This window comes from Cucurbita maxima, unplaced genomic scaffold (assembly GCF_002738345.1).
Source record: "Cucurbita maxima cultivar Rimu unplaced genomic scaffold, Cmax_1.0 Cma_Scf00005, whole genome shotgun sequence".
NCBI classification, from domain to species: domain Eukaryota; kingdom Viridiplantae; phylum Streptophyta; class Magnoliopsida; order Cucurbitales; family Cucurbitaceae; genus Cucurbita; species Cucurbita maxima.
In genome coordinates, this window is record NW_019272021.1 from 3,778,019 (window position 1) to 3,798,171 (window position 20,153).

The 20,153-nt window shown below is 36.8% G+C and overlaps 2 protein-coding genes across 2 annotated transcripts in view; one reads left to right on the plus strand and one right to left on the minus strand.

Annotated features, from left to right (window-relative positions):
• LOC111479326 (DEAD-box ATP-dependent RNA helicase 14-like) overlaps positions 1–1,750 on the plus strand; it is a 6,782-nt gene extending 5,032 nt beyond the window's left edge. The window contains exons 7-8 of the mRNA XM_023123908.1: positions 32–309; positions 485–1,750. Of these exons, the coding sequence (XP_022979676.1) occupies positions 32–309; positions 485–1,466 (1,260 nt within the window). The 3' untranslated portion in view covers positions 1,467–1,750. The remainder of the gene's footprint in view (positions 1–31; positions 310–484) is intronic.
• Positions 1,751–2,749: 999 nt separating this feature from the next.
• The window catches only part of LOC111479314, a 68,077-nt gene continuing 50,673 nt past the window's right edge, over positions 2,750–20,153 (minus strand). Inside the window, exons 47-64 of the mRNA XM_023123874.1 lie at positions 15,555–15,685; positions 14,930–15,445; positions 13,952–14,773; positions 13,443–13,519; positions 12,714–13,167; positions 12,528–12,614; positions 10,922–11,077; positions 10,642–10,826; positions 10,018–10,557; positions 9,264–9,441; positions 9,035–9,177; positions 8,817–8,943; positions 7,291–7,512; positions 6,026–6,382; positions 4,868–5,026; positions 4,489–4,776; positions 3,289–3,602; positions 2,750–3,049 (exon numbers count right to left, since the gene is read on the minus strand). Of these exons, the coding sequence (XP_022979642.1) occupies positions 3,447–3,602; positions 4,489–4,776; positions 4,868–5,026; positions 6,026–6,382; positions 7,291–7,512; positions 8,817–8,943; positions 9,035–9,177; positions 9,264–9,441; positions 10,018–10,557; positions 10,642–10,826; positions 10,922–11,077; positions 12,528–12,614; positions 12,714–13,167; positions 13,443–13,519; positions 13,952–14,773; positions 14,930–15,445; positions 15,555–15,685 (4,598 nt within the window). The 3' untranslated portion in view covers positions 2,750–3,049; positions 3,289–3,446. The remainder of the gene's footprint in view (positions 3,050–3,288; positions 3,603–4,488; positions 4,777–4,867; positions 5,027–6,025; positions 6,383–7,290; positions 7,513–8,816; positions 8,944–9,034; positions 9,178–9,263; positions 9,442–10,017; positions 10,558–10,641; positions 10,827–10,921; positions 11,078–12,527; positions 12,615–12,713; positions 13,168–13,442; positions 13,520–13,951; positions 14,774–14,929; positions 15,446–15,554; positions 15,686–20,153) is intronic.

Here is a 20,153-nt window from a genome sequence, read left to right on the forward strand (position 1 = left end):
GGGGGGGGGGGGGGGGGGGGATGGAGAACAGTATGTTGAAGTCGTTCCACAGATGGAAAAACAGAGACGGTTAGAACAGATTCTTAGGTCCCAAGAACGGGGATCTAAGGTAATAATTTTTTGTTCCACGAAGAGGCTATGTGATCAGCTTGCACGAAGTCTTGGTCGTGGTTTTGGGGCTGCTGCAATTCATGGAGACAAATCGCAGGGGGAGCGTGATTGGGTATTGAACCAGTTTCGTAGTGGAAAGTCCCCAATACTAGTTGCCACAGATGTTGCTGCCCGTGGGCTTGACATCAAAGATATAAGGTAGGCTCTCTTTTATGCTCTTTTCTCCTCTATGGTACGGAGAGGAAATCTTGGGAGTTGGGAATAAAAATTTGAAAGAAAATGGATCTGATGTTGGAGGGTTTGTATGCTAACACTATCATATGATTTTTGCCCAAGTATGTACTTAGATTTATTTATTTCATTGTTATGCCAGAGTGGTGATCAACTATGATTTTCCAACTGGAGTTGAGGACTATGTCCATCGAATTGGGAGAACTGGGAGGGCTGGAGCAACGGGAGTGGCATATACCTTCTTCACCGAACAGGATTGGAAATATGCTGCTGATTTGATTAAACTACTGGAGGGTGCGGATCAGCATGTGCCTCCTGAGTTGCGAGATATGGCTATGCGTGGTGGGCCAAGTTTTGGGAAGGATAGGGGTGGGATGGGTCGTTTTGATGCAGTTATGGGCGGCAGTCGCTGGGATTCAGGAGGCCGGGGTGGCATGAGAGATGGTGGGTTTGGTGGTCGCGGTGGTGCAAGGGATGGTGGGTTTTGTGGCCGTGGTGGGATGAGAGATGGTGGGTTTGGTGGTCGTGGTAACATGAGGGATGGTACTGCTGGTGGACGAGGTGGGAGAGGTGATTTCTTTTCTACACGGGGTAGAGGACGGGGTTTCGGTGGCCCTGCTGGAGGTCATGTTGGTTGGGGAAGGGGTGATCGTGGCGGGCCACATGATAGGTTCAGTAGTGTGGATGGTCGTGGACGTGGGCGTGGACAGAGTCGATTCGATAATAGAAACGACTTCAGTAATAGGAGTAGAGGCAGAAGTTACAGCCGCAGTCCTGAAAGAGTCCGAACATGGGGTTACAGTCGAAGTCGAAGTCGCAGTGGTAGCCGTAGTCGTAGTAGTAGAAGCTGGAGTAGAAGCCGTAGCAGGAGTAGGAGCAGGAGTCGGAGTTGGTCCCGCCGTCACAGCCGAAGCCGTAGTCGTAGTCGTAGCCGTAGCCACGATAATTACGGGCGTTCGGCTGCAATGTCTCATGGCACACGAAAGAGCGGTTTTGACGATAGAGGTGATGCGGGGCAGGTTCCTCCTGTGGCGGCCAGCAGTAATATCGAGCCAGGGAAACCTGAAAATGGTGCAGAAGATACGAGTGATGGAATTGTTAATGCAGCAGCTCAAGGAATATGAATCTTTATATCGTTGGTGAATTCACATTCTCTTTGGAAGATTCTGGCCAAGAAGCTTTTTAAGGAAAATCTAAGCATATGAAGGTTGAAAAAAAGGTGGGTATTTGGGGGACGTTTGGAATTGATGATGGTATGGTGTATGAATATGCTATGCTGGCTGTGCTCGCAATTAGCATAATTTAATTGATAGGTTTATTGATAATTTTGTTATGAAAAATGAACCCGTTTTCAAACAAGGAGGAAATATTTTTGTCTCTTGCAGTTAATCAGATGGTTCTATAAAAATGTTAAAATAGTTACTCAGTTCAATGGATGTAAATGACTTTCTTTCTCCTTACCTGCTTCTTTTACGTTCATGTACTTGAATAATAGCTCTTTTACTGAAGTGAATGCCATTAAATTGATTTGGTAGGTCGGTAGTAGTAGCAGTTTGATGTAATGAGTTTACGAGGTTCAGGAGTGAAGCTTAGGAGACAGAGCAACGATCTCTATTGTTTCTTATCGTCGCTTCAGGAACTACATAATGTCAATGATGGCAATTGTGTCGCTTCAGGAACTACATAATGTCAATGATGGCTATTGTGTGTCGCTTCAGGAACTTCATAATGTCAATGATGGAAATTGTGTGTCGCTTTAGGAACTACATAATGTCAATGATGGCTATTGTGTGTCGCTTCAGGAACTTCATAATGTCAATGATGGCAATTGTGTGTCGCTTCAGGAATTACATAATGTCAATGATAGCAATTGTGTCGCTTCAGGAACGACATAATGTCAATGATGGCAATTGTGTGCTTCACGATAGGTGGTATATACATACATCAAAGTTTTGACACTTAGCCCACGCTAAAAGACATTCTTTCATAACATTGAGCGTGAACAATTTTTCATTTTTTAAATATTTATTTTGTTGAAAAGATGGGATAAATAATAGTTTTGAATGGCAACATAAAACATGTCCTATTTGTAAATATAGAACCAACTATTTAGCTTTGCCAATATGACAATTTTAAAAATAAGATGTTCATCTTTTTGTTATTTTATTTCGTTATTTTTTTTAATTTCAGCGATATACCTAATTATAACTTGTGAACATATTATAGAAGATCTTGAGTTGATTTAAATTGTGAACATCTACTAGTTATAAATCACTAATAGATTCAAGGACTAAAGTTTAGAGTTTCTATTGATTTAATCCAAAAGTTTAGGAGAATAAGTTGGTCTCCCAAAGTCAAATTAACATAATTAAAAAAGACACGGCAATAGGTCATTGGCTCATGTGACTGGTAAGCAGAAAATATTACCCTTTATTGATTTTATTCAATTGATTTTTCCACCAGAGGAGTGAAGTAACAAAGGAATGGCATGCCCAACTTCTCTTTATTCAGATAAAATTTTCATTTTCTGTGGATTAATAATCAGTCTCATCCTCTATTATGCATCTACATGATCGTTTATATGCAACCAGCTATACAAGGGTCGAGCAAAGGCTATACATTATCTAGAAACCTGAAGCTGATTGCTGCAGAAACAAACTCGAGTTTAACATTTCCTCCATATGGAATAGAATAGGTTCATAAGTACCTGCACACCCAAGAAAGAGAACTATCAATCAATGAAGCAACCCATTTAACATGTAATGCATGAGAAGAAAACTGATCTTTAAATTTGTTCGGCTCATATGATCTTCAAATGAATTCCGTGGTTCGTTATCATATGAATAAGAATAATTCGCAATCGGGTATTTACGTAAAACTTTTTAACACTTAAGACTGTTAAAAATCAAACTCCTAAGAATAGATACATCAAGAGGATTGCCTTACTGTTCCGCTCTCATCAGATTATGCAGTGCTAGCAGGGATCTTAGCTGTGAACTTCACCGTTCCACAAGAGTTCTGAAGAAAGTTATGGAGATACTATTCCCTAGTGGCTTCTCAAGATGAGGAGCTTTGTAAAAATCATTTACATCGCAAGCACTGAATCAGTAACTGCTGCTGCCAAAAGCGGAACTGAGAGTGAAAGGAACAGACGGAGAAACCTGCTGGGGAGCCCAGCCAACAGACCCTTCTTTCGGAATATAGTCACCAATGGCACCATCAGCAATGGGTGAATATGGCTTTCTTACTCTTATGATTTCCTGAAACAGGTTGTAAAGATTTTGGTTTACAATACAATACCAACTAGTCATGCAGAAATTCATTATATGAAAAAACCCCAAAAGATCTGTTATTCAATAGTGTTGCTATTTCTCTTTCCCCAATTTCTAGATTACTCTCAATTCAATGAACGAATTCTCTGTCGAACACAAGAAAAAGCTATTATATATATATATATGTATATGTATATGTATATGTATATGTATATGTATATATTTCCATGTTTTAGCAGCCTGAAGTGTTTGTTAATTTTTTTTTTTTCTATAACATTCTTGCGGCTAGGATGCTAGGGAAGACTCTTTTCGGGGTGCCAACAAATACATCAGACATTTATTTTGGCTGAATTTGGGTTTATGGAGATGGGTTTGGACATTTGAGCTGGCTTCATTTTAAGCAGGTGTTCATGTTTTCTTTTTGTTGTTTTTTTGTTTTGTGGGTTTGGACATCTTTCATAACTGAACTAGAGGTATTTTGTTATATAGATTTTGGGTGATTTTGGCTCTCGTTCTATTTTCTGACTTGGATTTAAGAAGGGAAGGGTATTAATTTCACCCTTTACTTGAAGTGTATACAAATGAGTTTTCCCCATTCTGAAGCCTACAATTTCCAATCATCATTGAATCACATGTTAGCCTAGAAATTTACCGGATTAGTAGAATCACCGATCCAAGGTCTCAAAGTCTAGAAAATAATGAATGAAAAGTGCATCAGATACCAAAATCTTAGACTATAAGGAATTGACCGGATGTTGCAAAGTATACCACACCATGAGAAAGAATGGATGTTAACTACGAGGATAGGTTCTCAACAGTGGAACTTATGAATAAATATTGGCATTATTGAATAGGGTTCCGAGACAAAGCAAACCTTTGGTTGGTTTTGTCCATAGGTGTTCATTGCACGCTCAATTGAGGCATAAACTCGAAGAGCTTGGTCAGTGCCTCGGCCACATTTTACAACATAAGCATGGTCCTTCATCTCGGTTGATCGAGATTGCAAGTAAAGGATGAGACGAGAAGGGGGAGATTTTGGATGGTCTTTCTTTCCGTTCGAAAATTCCATTGTCACAAGGTCACCCCACAAAACATCCCATAAAACAGAACATGCATCTTTAGCTGGGCTGAACTTCCTCTGACCAATGATGGTGGAAGGTTGCTGTAAAACAAAAGGAGTTATGGTTTTCAGGTAATTGTCACGTACTGAAGAGAGGAGGCACTAAAAAGTATTCAAAAATTAGCTAGCTTACTTGCATCAATATGACTCTTCTATGAGTGACAACAAGTATTTTCCCTTTGGGAAGTAAAAAATGATCTTCATACGCATCTGATAACGCAAACTTTCCACGCACTTTAAACAAATCAACCTGTACAAAAAATGATCCCGATTCTGCCAACTGCAATATGACCTTCACCCAGGAAAAAGAAAAATTGATTAGTGTTCCAAGCAGGTAATAGGACAGTCATAAAGAAAAAATCTTAAAAGATCTTTGCCGCTTTCCTAAATAGAGACCGCTCCCCAAAAAAAAAAAAAAAAAAAAAAAAAAAGGAAGTTTATAAGGACATTTCACAAGCATAGCAACCAACAAGAATAATGGTAAAGTTCGAAAATTAGAAAGAACCCTGTAATCTTAAGCAGTCTGCAATACTATTGTTTAGGTTGATAACATCATTCTCGCTGGGAATCACGATAGAAGAAATAAAAACTTAAAAATTTGCTTGATAAAGACTTCGAAAGAAAAGACTTAGGGTATCTTAAGTACTTCCTAGGATAGGTTCTAAAAGAGACATATCTATGTTAAAGTGAAAATGTCATAGATTTATTGAAAGAAACATGTATATTAGGGTGAAAATCGGATCAAACCTCAATGGATATAGATCTAAAGTTCATGGAAAAGAAGATAAACTTCCACTGGGGCAAAAGAAGGTACCGATGCCTGGTTGGTAAGCTTATCTATCTTTTCCTACCTTCATCCTGATATCAAGTTTGTAGTTTTTGTGAATCTGTTCATGAACATCCACCAAAAAGGTTTATAGAATCATTGGGTCCTTGTATAAGAACTAGAGGTGAGGGTATTTTCTTGTAAAAACACACAATGACTTATCGATTCAATTCTAAGATGGGTATAGTTCAACAATTGATAGATGATCTGCTTTTAGATGTTGCACTTATGTTCGGGATGACCTAGCAACCTTGCAGAGCAGGAAACAGTGGGAGCAAAGTTGAGGTTGAATTAGAAAGGGAAGTGGCTATAAAGAATTTTCCAATAACAAAATATTCTACGAATGAATCTATGAAGATATTCCTTGTCAATCAAGTTTCCATCAATGTTTCTATTTTATTAGTATACTAACAGCAGTCCAATTAGTTCAGTAAAGTAACTTGGTGATGACCAGCTAAACAGTACCTGTCCTTGTGCTTTATAATTGTCATATGGTCGAAGCAAATTATCACCACTAATTACACGAGGCAGCCTCCTTCGTAGAAGTTGCTCATCCGAAGTGATAACAGATGCTATCTTCATTCTCACAGCATTAGCACCTTCCGTAGTTTTTGATAGAAGATCTAAAACTCCACTCACTGGCTGTGCAGCTGCGCCTATTATACCTTTTCCAACGCCCTGAACAAAGCCCTCAACGCCAGAAGTTTTTGCACCTTCAAGAGGCTTTGTTAATATACCAGTGACTCCTCTGAATAGGCCCTTGGCCAGAGCTCCACCTCCTTCTCGGATAACATCACCCAAATCTTCTACACCCTTATTCTCCTGAAAAGCAAACATATTAGTCAAGATGTTCCAAATTTTTAGGAAGAAGAAATGCCGGAAACGTAAGATACATATTAAAACTGAAGATGGAGCCTGCATACTGTTCTGAGTTCCGTTATGAGAAACCGGATTAATGTGGGATTTAGCTTCACCAGAATTTTTATTTGACACAAAGCATGGTTTTGCAAATGGATTATGTCAAGTATCAATAAAAAGATTAAATTTACAGCAATCCACCGGCTTAAGATTTTGGGTTTAGTGATGATTTAATTTGGTATAAAACAGGAGATCTTATGTTCAAACTCTCGAACTGTACACTGTTTTCTCAATTAATATTGATTTTCCCTTCTTGGACATTCTACAAATTTCCAAGCCCACAAGTGTGGAGTATAACAATATTGATAAAAAGATTAAACTTATACTGTAAATTTGCTTAAGCTTTTTGGTTCAGCAGTGATTTAACTTAATATCATTCTCTGCTAGAGCAAAAAATATTTATTCAAAGTTCAATCAGTTTTTACCTCACAATAACACATTGTATACAGCTAGATACCAAGACACCACTTAAGTAGAATTTGTTGATTAAATCTAATGGTTTAGTTTTACTTTAATGCGTGTGCATACTGTATGATGCTCATGCATGTATACAGTCCAAAACTATCTGTGGAATGAAAAGAAGATTTCGTTCATGAAGATGCTTGGCGAAGCAACCTATTAAAATTTGAAGAAAGTTCCCTGGTTTTGTTCCTTTCAAAGGGAGCATGCAGATACGAGGACGCAGATCTCTAAGCAAACAATAAATGTTCCTTAATGTCTACAAGTTACTTAACAAGTAGCAACGTTTCAAATCTGCAGCACTATTTGAAAAAAAAAAAAAAAAAAAAATCAGTTATAATATTTTTACACACCTGCCTTTGACGGCTTTGTATGAACTTCTTGTCCATCGATAAGGCAGCCACGCCTTTACTCATATGCCCAAGTGCACTACTTGCATTACCCAGTATGTCTACACCTGAGAGAAGTTGAAGAGGTTGGCTAAGGAGATCCTTCCGAATGCTTGATATAGCACTACTGACCATCGAACTCTGCCTCATGCAGACATTCTCACGAAATCTTTGATTTATTCTAATCTGATGAAAGAAAAGAAAAGAAAAGAAAAAGGTGAAGAGTTAAGTTCTCAGATATATAATTCTGAAAAGGAATTTGAGACCTGAGAAGTTATAATTCAAAAATCACAATAAACAAAAAATGGTACACCGCATTCAGACAGTAGATTAATAAATACGATAACCAACTCAGCTGTTTGATAACATCAAATCCAACTGATGCACTCAATCCAACAGAATACATCGTTACTTTGATAATAATCGCCCAAGTGGGGAATTAGTCCTTCAGCTAAGGTGGCCAATTTTCTCTCCTAACAGACAAAAAACACACAGAAAAAGGTATTCCCCGTGAAATAAGTTTTCGAAACCCTAAGTCCCTACTCTTTCTCCACCTAACACTAACCTTAGTTTAGATCTTCCCACAATCCGTAGAAAGGGGACTGAAATGTGGTCCCTGCATCCAATTTTTAAATGTCACCTGTGACAAGTTCTCATCATGCAAATTGTTCACTGTTGAAATTGCATCATGCAATCCTATTTCTTAGCTTTATTATTTTAACGTGAGAGCTACTACTACTATGTCATCATGAAACTAAACTTAACCACTACGGGTTGACCTAGATGTCATTTGATAAGTAAAAGAAGTAAATGTACTTTTCTCAAGCTACTTAATTGGTGCCAACATAGGATATTAAAATCTTATGAATTTTCCAACATGAAAAGGTTGGGTAAACTGTCCCATGAGATATATCAAGGTGGCATAAGTTGGCCAAAATCAATCATGGTATCAAAGTAGAAAATGATAAAACTGAAATGATAGATATTTACAAACATTGTAAAAAAGTTTGAGAACAAGGTAATAAAACTATCTATGTGCATGTATTTAATCCATCATCCAATGAGGTAATAAATACAACAAGAGGAACTGCAAAAAGCTGACCTTCAAGAAACTAGAGATGTTGGGAGCAATACACATTTTCAACTCCAACTGAAAGGGAAATATTTCTTTCCCTATTCATTCAAATTCACTAGTTTACCATGTATTTGTTTTCCTTTATTGGAGAAAAATATATTTCTTTATCAGCATAGCATTCTCAGCTACAGATCCTCCCTTATTGCCGTTGATTTACTAGTTTAAAGTTCTTTCTCCATATTTCAAGGCTATAATTGTTAATTGTGCAGAGAAAAACGTGCCAGGAAAGTACTCTTCCCTTTGTTCTGCCATCTCATTCAAAATCCACGAAGTATACCACATGCTTCAGCTTCTATATTATCTAGAAGAAATTGGAAGTACAAAGCATCACATAAAGAAAAATCATAAAGTGTACCGGCATGTTCTCAGTATTCCCCAATGCAGTCATAAGCGAGGACCAGAACCCAAGAACACCTCTTGGCCGTTGACTGGGTGACATAGCCATAGAGAGTCTAAATCGAACTTCTGATATGTGAAGAACTCTGCATTTCCAAGTTATATTAAGAAACAATTCGGAGAAAGCAGTTCATAAAAAACCACAATCCAAACCACAGAATTAGACAGATTACGCACCTTATCTGAATAACTGGATCCACTGAAACAGCAGTACTTCCAGTATCCTGTAATCTACTGAGGTTAACTAGCTGCATCATTTCATGAAGGCGCCAAATTATTGGTTCATGAATGTTGATTGAAAAGGCATAACTTTCAGGACCCTGAAGCTCCAAAAAGGGAAGAAATTCAGTTTCAATGGTTGATAAATCCTTTTTTAAATATAAATTAACAGCACTCGAATTCTCACATGGAAGCCTATATATGGATAGATACAGAGATCCATTGACCCATTTGATTGCATTGTCACTGAAAATTTCAAGATATAATCAGTCTCCTCCCCAACTCTCTGTGGTCTGAAAAGAACTGGCATTGGAGTCAACGGCAACTGGTTATCAACTTGTACTCCAGACATTCTAAGTTTCAACCTGCATCGAACAAAGTACCAAAACATGTAATGTTTAACCAATATCATCTTGGAGGAACAAAACACAAGTCCAACTCTCAGAATCTTTAAACCAAGCGACTTAAAATCCAATATTGGCTCCAAGTATTTAGAGTTTCATTCTACCTGTAACTTTAAGACTAAATACAAGCCTCCTATGAGATCTTATTCAAAAGACAACTAAGTTGAAGCATATTCGAGGACAAAAGCAAATGAAGTTTTATTTTAAAGAAAAAGAAGAGAATTAAGATATATATTTGTTTAAATCGAAATCAAGACTACTGTCAAGTATTGGAAAGCTAGGGGAGGTATAGTTGATTAAAACCTAACAACAATTTCTAGAAGTAGAAATTTGAGCAATAACTTTGCTGAATAAAGGCAAAAGCTTAATTTTCTGCTAATGCAGGGAAAAAAAAAAACTTTTTCTGTATTTGGCTTTTAGACATTGGAAATTCAAAGCATAGGGAATGATATTAGATGTCAAGAATAGATCTGGACTGTCAAAATCAAGGGGAGGGTTCGTTTTGAATACTATATAGATTGAGGAAAACAACATTACCTACTGATACCAGAGTCCAGGCCTGTGGAGTATGCTAGAAGAAGATTTTGCACAGACAAATATAATATCTCCTCTGGTGTATGGTCAACCAGAGATATTCCAAGCTCAGCTAGTTCGATAATAACGTGATATTCACAGTTTGAGATGGAAGCAGATTCTGAACTATAAAAATCAATTCTGGGAGGGTTTGATAAAGGTGGTAAATGACGTCCACCTAAAAATCTTCCAGGTTCACTTTCTGGCATCCAATCTCTAATAAGAACAACATTAATTTTCTCCTCTTTAACTATAGTAACATGCAAAGCTTTAGAGGGTCCACCAGAGACGGAAACAGGTTGATGATCAGAAATTTCATCAATATCGTACTTGTCTGTTTTTGATGACTCTGAACCATCTATTAGAAGTTCCAATAGGCGCCTTCTACCTAGATCTTCCCAAATAAAAGAAACAGCCGTGTTAGGAAGAAGCAACTTCCAGGAATCATTGGTACCATCGGCTTGCCGAAAGCGTATTGGCAAAAAAGCTGAACGGTTTTCAATCCTACATGTATAAGCACAGTATGGAGCAATTACAATCTTGTACAAGTTCTAATTTTATAAGAAAACTTTGCTTAGATTAACTTACCTGTAAGGTCCAGATGATGTATTGGGACGGAAGATGACTTCATAGCGTGAACACTTGGCTCCACTCCTCACTTCCACCCTCACTTGCAATGGATTATTTCCACCATCTTTTTTCAATAAAACTCGCATCATACCTTCATTATAAAGGCTAAATGGAGTGCTCCACTTGTACCCCTCAACCCGCAGCTGAAGAGAAAAAAAATAATACTTGATTAATGAAAGTTTGTCCGAGATATCATAGCTCTCTTATTTTGTTATGTATTCTGTTCTACGGAGAAAACCTTCAAGAGTTCAACTTTAGCATAAGACTGCCATCCAAAGGGTTTTGGAGGATCATAAGGATGAAACCATGTTGATAGCTGAGAATCACACTGCTGCAAACAGAGACTGCATCCGAGCCGATTAATAAACAATGTGTGAGGCTGAAAACGTACAACCTGAACAAGAAATCATAATTAAGGCCTCAATTGCTTAAAAATGACCCGGAATCAAAATGTAACAAGAATAAGGCTACAGTAAGCTGTGTTGTAGCATCAGGACTTTCAATGAGTGCAGAGTTGGAAAAAGACAGATCCTTGGAATCCTTGGACAGGGTAAGTTAGTGTTTTGGTCAGTAATTGTTGTTTGGAGAGATTCCAGCCCTTCCGAGCCGGCTAGAGAGCTCGTACCCTCCATTACTTCCATTGAAATATATATGTAGAAATATAAGGAGATACACTACAAAGCTGCTATCCTTTGGGTTGACTAATCTATTTATCTCATAAATGCTCAAATGCAATTGCAATAAGTCTCACTTGGACCAACTCATTTTGAAGCTGCACATAAAATCTTGAGATATTTGACAAAACACCAAGTAAAGGTATTATATTATTTCACAAGTAGAACCAACTTCAAGTTATTATATATATATATATAGTAGCCAGAAGTAGTGTTGAAACAGAATTTAAAGCCTTAGCTCAGCAAACTTGCAAAAGATATGTGAATCAACAGAATACTTGAAAAATTGAGGTTTTCTTGAAGGACATCTATTTTGGTTTATTGTAATAGCAAGATCACCATTACTATAACTCATAATCTACTTCTACATAATAGGACAAATATAATTGAAGTTGATAAGCATTTCATAAAGGAAAAGATGGATGCAGGTGTAATATGCTTCTCTTATCTTCAGACAGTACAACAAACAACTGATATGCTAACTGAAGGTCTTTCAAACAAGCTTGACGAGTGTTGGACTTCTTTATATATTTCTATAATATTAACGGTTGTATTTAGAATTCATGTTAATATCTAGTATTTACATTTGTAGAATTTTTTCCTTATTTGCATATGGTTTTTTTTCCTTATATCAGAGGACCTGTATTTGATTTAAATATATCGAAGAAATATAATAATTTTATGTATGCTCAAAAGTAAAACTAAAATAATCTCACCAAAAGTTTTCCTCGATTAGAGAAAGGAAGGGAATGCATGCATCTAGGGATTAGCGTGAAGTAGAGCATTTGGCGATTAGAAAATTTGTCCATATCCATGAAAATTTCTTAAACCTTCAGTATTCTATTCATTATCGTTCATACATTAATGTACTTTTTATACAGTATATTCTTTTCCATGGATAGGACTTTTTCATAGATAAATTTAGGAACTATTTCTTATCCGCTGTAAATTATCTATTGTATTTATACGGTTCAACATTATTTGTTTTCTTTGAGATGATGAAATTTTCCTTCTTAAATATCTCACAAGAAAACAAAGCACGTTCCTAAAATACTCTCTATCATCAATTGCAGAAGAACTATCACAAGTTAGAGACGCAGGAATTTATTGATGCAATGCACTCCAAACAAGGAAACTCAATCCAAATGGACAGTTCTAAGCAAATCAAACCTTTGTTCGGTCGGAAGTCATGCTTAGAAGAGTTGAAAGCTTGTAATAAGATCCATCAGAACTGAAAGCCTTGACATCAACACGTTCCTGAAACATCAATGCACTTTCAATGAGCATCAAATACTGTGAGACACATGGTAGCTAATATTCTTATTGTGCTGTTAATTTTCATGCACATCAAATCACCTTGTTTTCAAGCTCGAGGAGGGAAAGGCCTGCACTATAAATGTCAGAGTTACGCATAGCAATGGCAATGCCGACACGAGGTGATACATGTGTCTCTTTCTGAGATGTAAATGGCACTGCCCCACTATGACCAGCATAGTCCTGGGGAGAAAACATGCTAGGAACTGGAGTTGTGTCCTCAATTTCTTCAAGGACTAGAGCGTTTCTTCTAACGCTAGAATATCTCCTGTCCAGCGAGTTTATAGGATTTCGCAAGGCCATTTTCGCAGACTTAACAGCTCTAGACAGTGCGACAGAGTCCGAATCTACAGTTTCAGGGGGTTCCAACTCCACCACTCGATAAGCCAAAGATAGAGATGAATCATTAATGATCCAGTAAGGAACATGGAACCTTATAATTTTGGGGCCAGCAGTAGTCCCTCCCATAACGCGTTCAACACTCAAACGGAGTCTCCTGCAGAAAACAGAGATAATAGGAACAGGAACATGATGAATAAGATTTTGTGAGGTACAACGAATGAAAATTCTATGTATACCATAATTTAACTAAAAATCTGATGAGATAAAGGCACCAGGGCCCAAGGGAAAACATAAAAGAAGCCTATTGAAAGCATCGAAAATCCACCATCATCAGAAATATCCACATGTTCAGCTAACAAATATTGAATTGAGAGAGTAGCCGTAACAGGCAGGAGTGGAACAAACACAAAGGCAGCAAGGAGAAACAACCTTCTACTTCTCTGATGAACCATCGAGAATGTTGAGATGGGGTCATTAGATGCGGGATCCAGCAGAAGAATGGGATCCTGTTAATGTATTTAGGAAAGAAGAAAAAAGGACTTATTCAATGGTCATTCCTAAATACACAAAGACGTAAAAGGAAAACGTTACACCTCAATATTTGTAGACTTTATGTAAAATTTTCATTGATCTAGTCTTTTTAATACTACTAAAACCTGCAGATTCAGTTTTGTTTCTGAATAGTCCCATGATTAGAAAAACAATTACATTTCATAAAGAATTTGTTTCAAAAATTAAAAAATCAACAGGAACTTCTACCAGCGAGAACTCTCAAATAGAGAACTTTATACTGAAGAGCGAGAGAGAGTTGAGATAAAACAATTTTTTTTGGAAGGGAAAACCATTTGAAATAAAACATACAAGTACAAAGGCACAAACTGAAGCGATATGCAAAATTCAGGGGCAAAGGGAAAAAGTTTAGCAAGAATCTGACTTACTGCCTTTTCCAGAATCCAACCACCCTGAACGAATAAGGTAAGATATAAAGGCTTCTGAGCATCGGCTGAATATACTTGTTCACTACCTCTGGACACAATTATGCCATTTTGTCGTTCAATGCATTTCCCATCTCTAGTTCTTTCCCATATCGTAAACTCTGCTGAGCAAGGAAGTCTGTTTTCCAATTTGATCGGAGAGTTGACAGAAATTTTCCAGTCATAGACAGGGGCATTTAGTTCAGTATGGAGGACTGATGCATCTGCGCCTATACTCAACCAAAATTGTTTGTTTCCAGAATTACAACACAGAAGCACGTCCTTCTTCTCAAGCTGATTCAACTTGAATGCAAAATTGACAAATTTATTTTCCTGGTTCGAAGTAGCCTGCTTACCCAGCAAACCTTGATCAGTTAAAGCCTGATCTTTTCCACATGCATAGACAGAACCAACAAAAGCTGCACGACCCCAAGTATATTGGGTCGTGAGCTGATCAGTAGAAGGACGAACCAATAAACATTGATCAGAATCCTTTAATGTGCTTCTCCATGGTAAACTAGCAGAAGCTCCAGGGTTTATGGAAGCTAAATCAGTCTTCAAAGAATTTAAATTTTGATCAAGTAATCTCTGTCTTGTACGAACCCAACGCCTCCGGCGCACAACATCTGAAGAAAGTTTACAAGACTTGAAAGAGGTTAAAGGCCACTTTAAACAGGTAAAGTCAGGACCATATCCCCAGCCATCATTGTCTACATATTGCGTTTTATCAATAGTCCATGTTGTTGTCCACTGCCATCCAGGAGGAAGGGGTGGTTCAAAGAAATCCTTCAGAAAAAGGCCACAGAAAGGTTAGATGATTGTGATCGTAGCTAAAAAGAAAAAGAAAAAAAAAAACTCCAACTTCAGGTACTCTTATTTTTTTCTAAGAAGCTATCAAATCCAACCACAAGAGTAACAAGTCATCACTTCAGAAAAACTAACCTTAGATGAATGTGAAGAGTCCCCTGTACTCCAATGTCTTGGATCGTCATGACGATAGCCAAGTAACTGATCACTCCATCCAGAATTTGGATGATAACGTTGATTTTCAAAAATTTCTTCAACCACAATATCGATACTACCAGTTCCTAAAGAGGCATCGTGGCCTTGAATTAAAGAGACATGGCAAATAGAGATATCCAAGTTAACATCTGAATCATTTACCACTGTTACAAGCCCCCTCAAAATTGCATGTTTTTTTCCATTCCTCATGACAACATCCATAGCAATGTAGTCTTCTTGCAGTAGTATGGGAGTGGTGGATAATGGAAGTAGGGAACGAATATTTTGCCATTCTCCATCTTCACGAAGCCCAACCCAGAAACCTGTGTCTCTATCAACAAAATTGTCATTTCCCGTATCCCTCTGAAATTTTGCAATTGTCCTCCTCTCAAAATATGAAGTAGAAACCAGCAAAATTCCACAGTCCGCCATGTCTTCAAGATTGTTTTGCTGAAACTGTGAATAAAAAAAATTGTAGTGAACTACCAAGACTCATATACAGACGGGGTAGAAAGCAACGTCATCATTCTCTAATCAAAACTTAATATATTTCCACAAAGCTCACCTTTTTCTTTAGCGTATATGGAACAATATTACGAACATCATTTGTCTGATGCACCATTCTCACTGAAGCAACCTTCTTTAGCACACTTGAACCATGCCCAACAGAGAAGGAAAGGGCACCGACAACTTCACCTGTGCAGAAAACACCAATACTTGAAGGGAATAGCAAATATATTTGATGAACTTGCAGTACTTCCTAAGAAAACTATGTAAAAAAAAGGAACAACAATGCTGAAGGCACTCCAGCCTCTAGCCAAACTTCAATCAAACATGCCAATTTCCAAACAGAAAAGTATCATCCTATACCAAGACGTGCAATTGAAAAAATACTCCAATAGAAAAGTTTTCGATAATAAAAACTTGTAATATTTGAAATTTGAATTTACACATTTACCTAAGAAAAAGACAATATATAGAAATTAGTGCATAATGTGCCACAGCGTAGATAGGAGATTTATAATTTAATGACAAGATAAAGTCCATTCACAAAGAAAGTCTTCAATATATGAGGGAGGGGCAGATAAGCTGTCCTCCTTTTCTTTTTATTTTTCTATCGTAGTTATTACCTAAACTGCAAATGACTGCCTGTTCAAAAACTATGGTTAACATGAAATCTCCCAATGATGTAAGCTTCAAAAGAGACGTCTGAAGCTGTAACCTTAGTCCTTCATGATGCATGAAGAGCAGGAATAAGGGTGACAAATGTGGACCATTTGTTTGTTTCTTGTCAAGTTGGGAATCCTTGTGAGGGTATAATTGAAACAAAAATTAAAAACTATAGTGGTGATTTTTGCAATTTGCACAAACTACAGGGGCGGTTTTTCCCCAAAAAAACTGCCATTTTTTGGAAACCTCTATCCAGGGGCTTTAGCTGCCTCCCCAAAATTCTTGTTGATCATCACTTTTGTTGAATCTATACCAAATTTTCTCTTCATCACCTTTCTCCAGAGGGCATTCTTTTATTTTCCAAATCTCCACGGCCATTTGGTTAGAAAGGGAGAGGTTCTTTTGTCTGAAATTTACCACTCCCAGACCTCCCTAACTACTTGGACACAACGACCTTATCCCAACTAACTAAATGGTGGATTAAATTTTTTTTTGCCATTTTAGGTGCCATCCTGTGTGGGGGCGTACATTACAAGAATCCCCTCCATTCATGTGCACGTGTTTGCTAATCTGTCCTATTTCTGTTGGTGTATGTATTCTGGTGATACCTTGTTTGAGGTGCGATTGTTTGAAAGCAAATCCGGTTGGTTCTATGTATTCTAGAAAATATTTATTATATTTTACTGTATTTTATGAAATATATCATGTTTTACTTTATTAACTGGATTGATTAGGTTATTGTGATAGTTTCCTTGTTTGTTATGGGCCATACCTCTGCATCAGGTGACCTTAATTTTTTGATTGTTTTTGGAAATAAGACAATTAATATTTTCTCTCCTATTTGATATGGAATCAAAGTAGGAAATTAAACCTAACTTAACCAAAGCAATTAAAGCCACCCCAGCCTTCGTCAGCCATTGAAGTCATCGCGAACATCAACCATCATTTTGTACATTTGAAAAATACAGAAAGGTTTAGTATCCATTCACAAGATATATGAACACGGGAAATCAAGTAAGAGATATCTTCATGAAAGCATTAAACGGAGCACATATTACACGCTCTCTCTAGCGCACAATTAAGGGTAATGTAATAGTGCTTATAATAGTATAATCATATCATTGTAAAAATCTCTCTAGTGCATGAAATAAATCATTCTTATCCTCTCAAACATTTAGTGTTTACCGCAATAGAAGTAGGAAAAGCAAACAAAATGGTATCTCCAAAAGAAATATGAATAATGTCAAACAATAATAATGATTAGTGTTGTTAAACTAGAACGATACACAAGTTGTATTGTACAAATGAGAATGTCTTTTATGTTCGATGATTCAAAGCCTACACATGGACCATAACCTAGGAAGCACAAACACTTGTGTTAGGCAAAGCGTCCATGATGGGCATGGATGCATTTGGACATGCTCCGAACACGTGTCCTAGCTAAAAAATGTGTATTTATTAAATATTTGCCTTTCCTAATGTTGAACACGACTCTAAAAAAATATTTAACTTAAAAATTAGGGAAAAGGAAGAGATATTTTCTTATAGATTGAATTCATATATATTGATAAATCCAAAATTGGTCACTTTGAGAAGTAAAGACAAATCATTGTAGCAAGAAGTAGTGCAAAAGCTGGATACAGAGGTTTTGCTTAGGGAATCTAAGGATGTGGGTTTATAAACTATTGACATGTTTGAAAAATTGATATTCATAATTCATTCAAAATATTTTGTGATAGTCAATTAGCGATCAATATTGCTAAGAACCCCGTGCATCATGATAGAACAAAGCACATAGAAATTGATAGTCATTTGATGATGTTTTGAATAACTGTCCATGACTTGGGAGTGCCTTTCAAGTATTTCAAAAGTCTGTTTATAGCTCCAAGATGACGTTCATTAGGACAACTCATATACTGGCTAAAAATGCTTATAAAATATGCAATGTCTGGTCTCGTATGTGAAATATAAATTAATTTTCCCACAAGTCTTTGATACATGCACTTGTCAACTCGGATAGTCTCTTTATGTTGGTGTAGAACTAGATTTAGATCCATTGACATTTCTGTAAGTCTACACCCTAGATTTCCTGTTTCCTTTAATAAGTCTAGAATATATTTTTTCTCGAGAAATTACAATACCATTTTTGGATCGAGCCACTTCAAACTTTGTCTTTGATTTCAAACTTAGTTGCAAGTGCTAGTATCTTTTAAGGTTGACAATCTCTTCAAGGTCATTATTTGAAAAGATAATAGCATCTTGCAATTTTATCTTTTGAAGATTTCATGAACAAAGTATGATAAATTTGACATTAATAATAACAAGTTTTTGAATTGGTCCAGCCATGCATGTGGTGATTTTTTAATCTATAGAAAAATTTTCTCAACTTGCATACTAGGTTGCCATTAGACATGTCTTCCATTCCAGTGGAAACTTGAATGTAAACTACTACTTCAAGATCATCAACATCAAGTTGGTGAAGAGGCCAATCCTAGTTTATAACTAGAGACAACAAGCACAATATTCAATTTCGCCACAAAAGGAAAAAATTTCTTGGTAATCTAGCTTGGGTGAAGTGTCCAACAAGAAGTCTAGCTTTAATTTGTTCCACAGTTCCATCAGATCTGTACTTAACCATAAAATCTATTTACAACCAACTAGATTCTTTCCATGTGGTAGCCGTGTAAAAGCCCACGTGTCATTTCTCTTAGAAGCTTTGATCTCTTCATCCACTGGCTTTCCATTTTGTATCTTTTAAGTGCATCCTAAATGATCAGAAGGATTCGAATACTATTTGAGTCACACATGCTTGATAAAGGGAAGCAAGTTACTATATGCAACAAAATTTTCAATAGAATGCCTAGTGTAGCTTCTATCACCCTACCTTTGAGCAATTGGGAAGTTGAGTTATGAGAGGCTTCATGGATATAAGACTTGCTAAACATAGAAGTAGTTAAGAATGATTGAAAATAACTCAACTTCCCCTGAATTTGAGACTTCAAAAAAGGATTGATTTTCAGTACATTTTTTTAGTGATTCGCGTATGATTTTGTACCCTTTTTTGTGGGGAGAATAACCTAGGAAAATGCACTTGCTGAATTTTGAATCAAGTTTAGACCGGTAAGGAAAATGGTTAATGAACCAAGGCATAACAACCAAACACTTGAAGCAGTAAAGTGGAGGAAAGATCCTGGAATTTAGGATGAAATTGTAGGATATATTTAGGGGATTTTAAAGTGAAAACACAACTAGGCAATCAGTTCATAAGAAAGGTTGTAGTGAGAATGACCTCCCCTAAAAAATGATTTGGGACATTGTGAGAAAACATGAAGAACGAGCTAGCTCAAGAATATGTAAGTTTTTCTTCCAACAATCTCATTAGAGTGGACCATGCCATAGGATGAGAGATAAGGACCAAGGGTTGAATTGAAATAGTCTCATACATTGTCTGTCCTAAGAACTTGAATTTTACGGACAAATTGAGTAGAAATCATGACATGGAAAGACTGAAAGAGATATGATGATCATCAATAAAGATTAGGAACCACCAAGCTACTGAATGTTTTTCATTCTAGAAAGCCCAAAATATGATACTGAGTATGAGAAAATGGTTTTGAAGATTTGTAAGAGGTGAATTTACTTCATATATTTTGTAATATTGATAGTGTATTATATATATATATATATGGGTGCTTGTCCCTATTTTGACTACTGTATTGGGAATCACAATCGGCGTACTAGTAATTGTATGGTTAGAAAGAGAAATATCCGCCGGGATACAACAACGTATTGGACCTGAATATGCTGGTCCTTTGGGAGTTCTTCAAGCTTTAGCAGATGGCACAAAACTACTTTTTAAAGAAAATCTGCTTCCATCTAGAGGTGATACGCGTTTATTCAGTATCGGACCATCCATAGCAGTCATATCAATTTTACTAAGCTATTCAGTAATTCCTTTTGGTTATCGCCTTGTTTTAGCAGATCTGCAGATCGG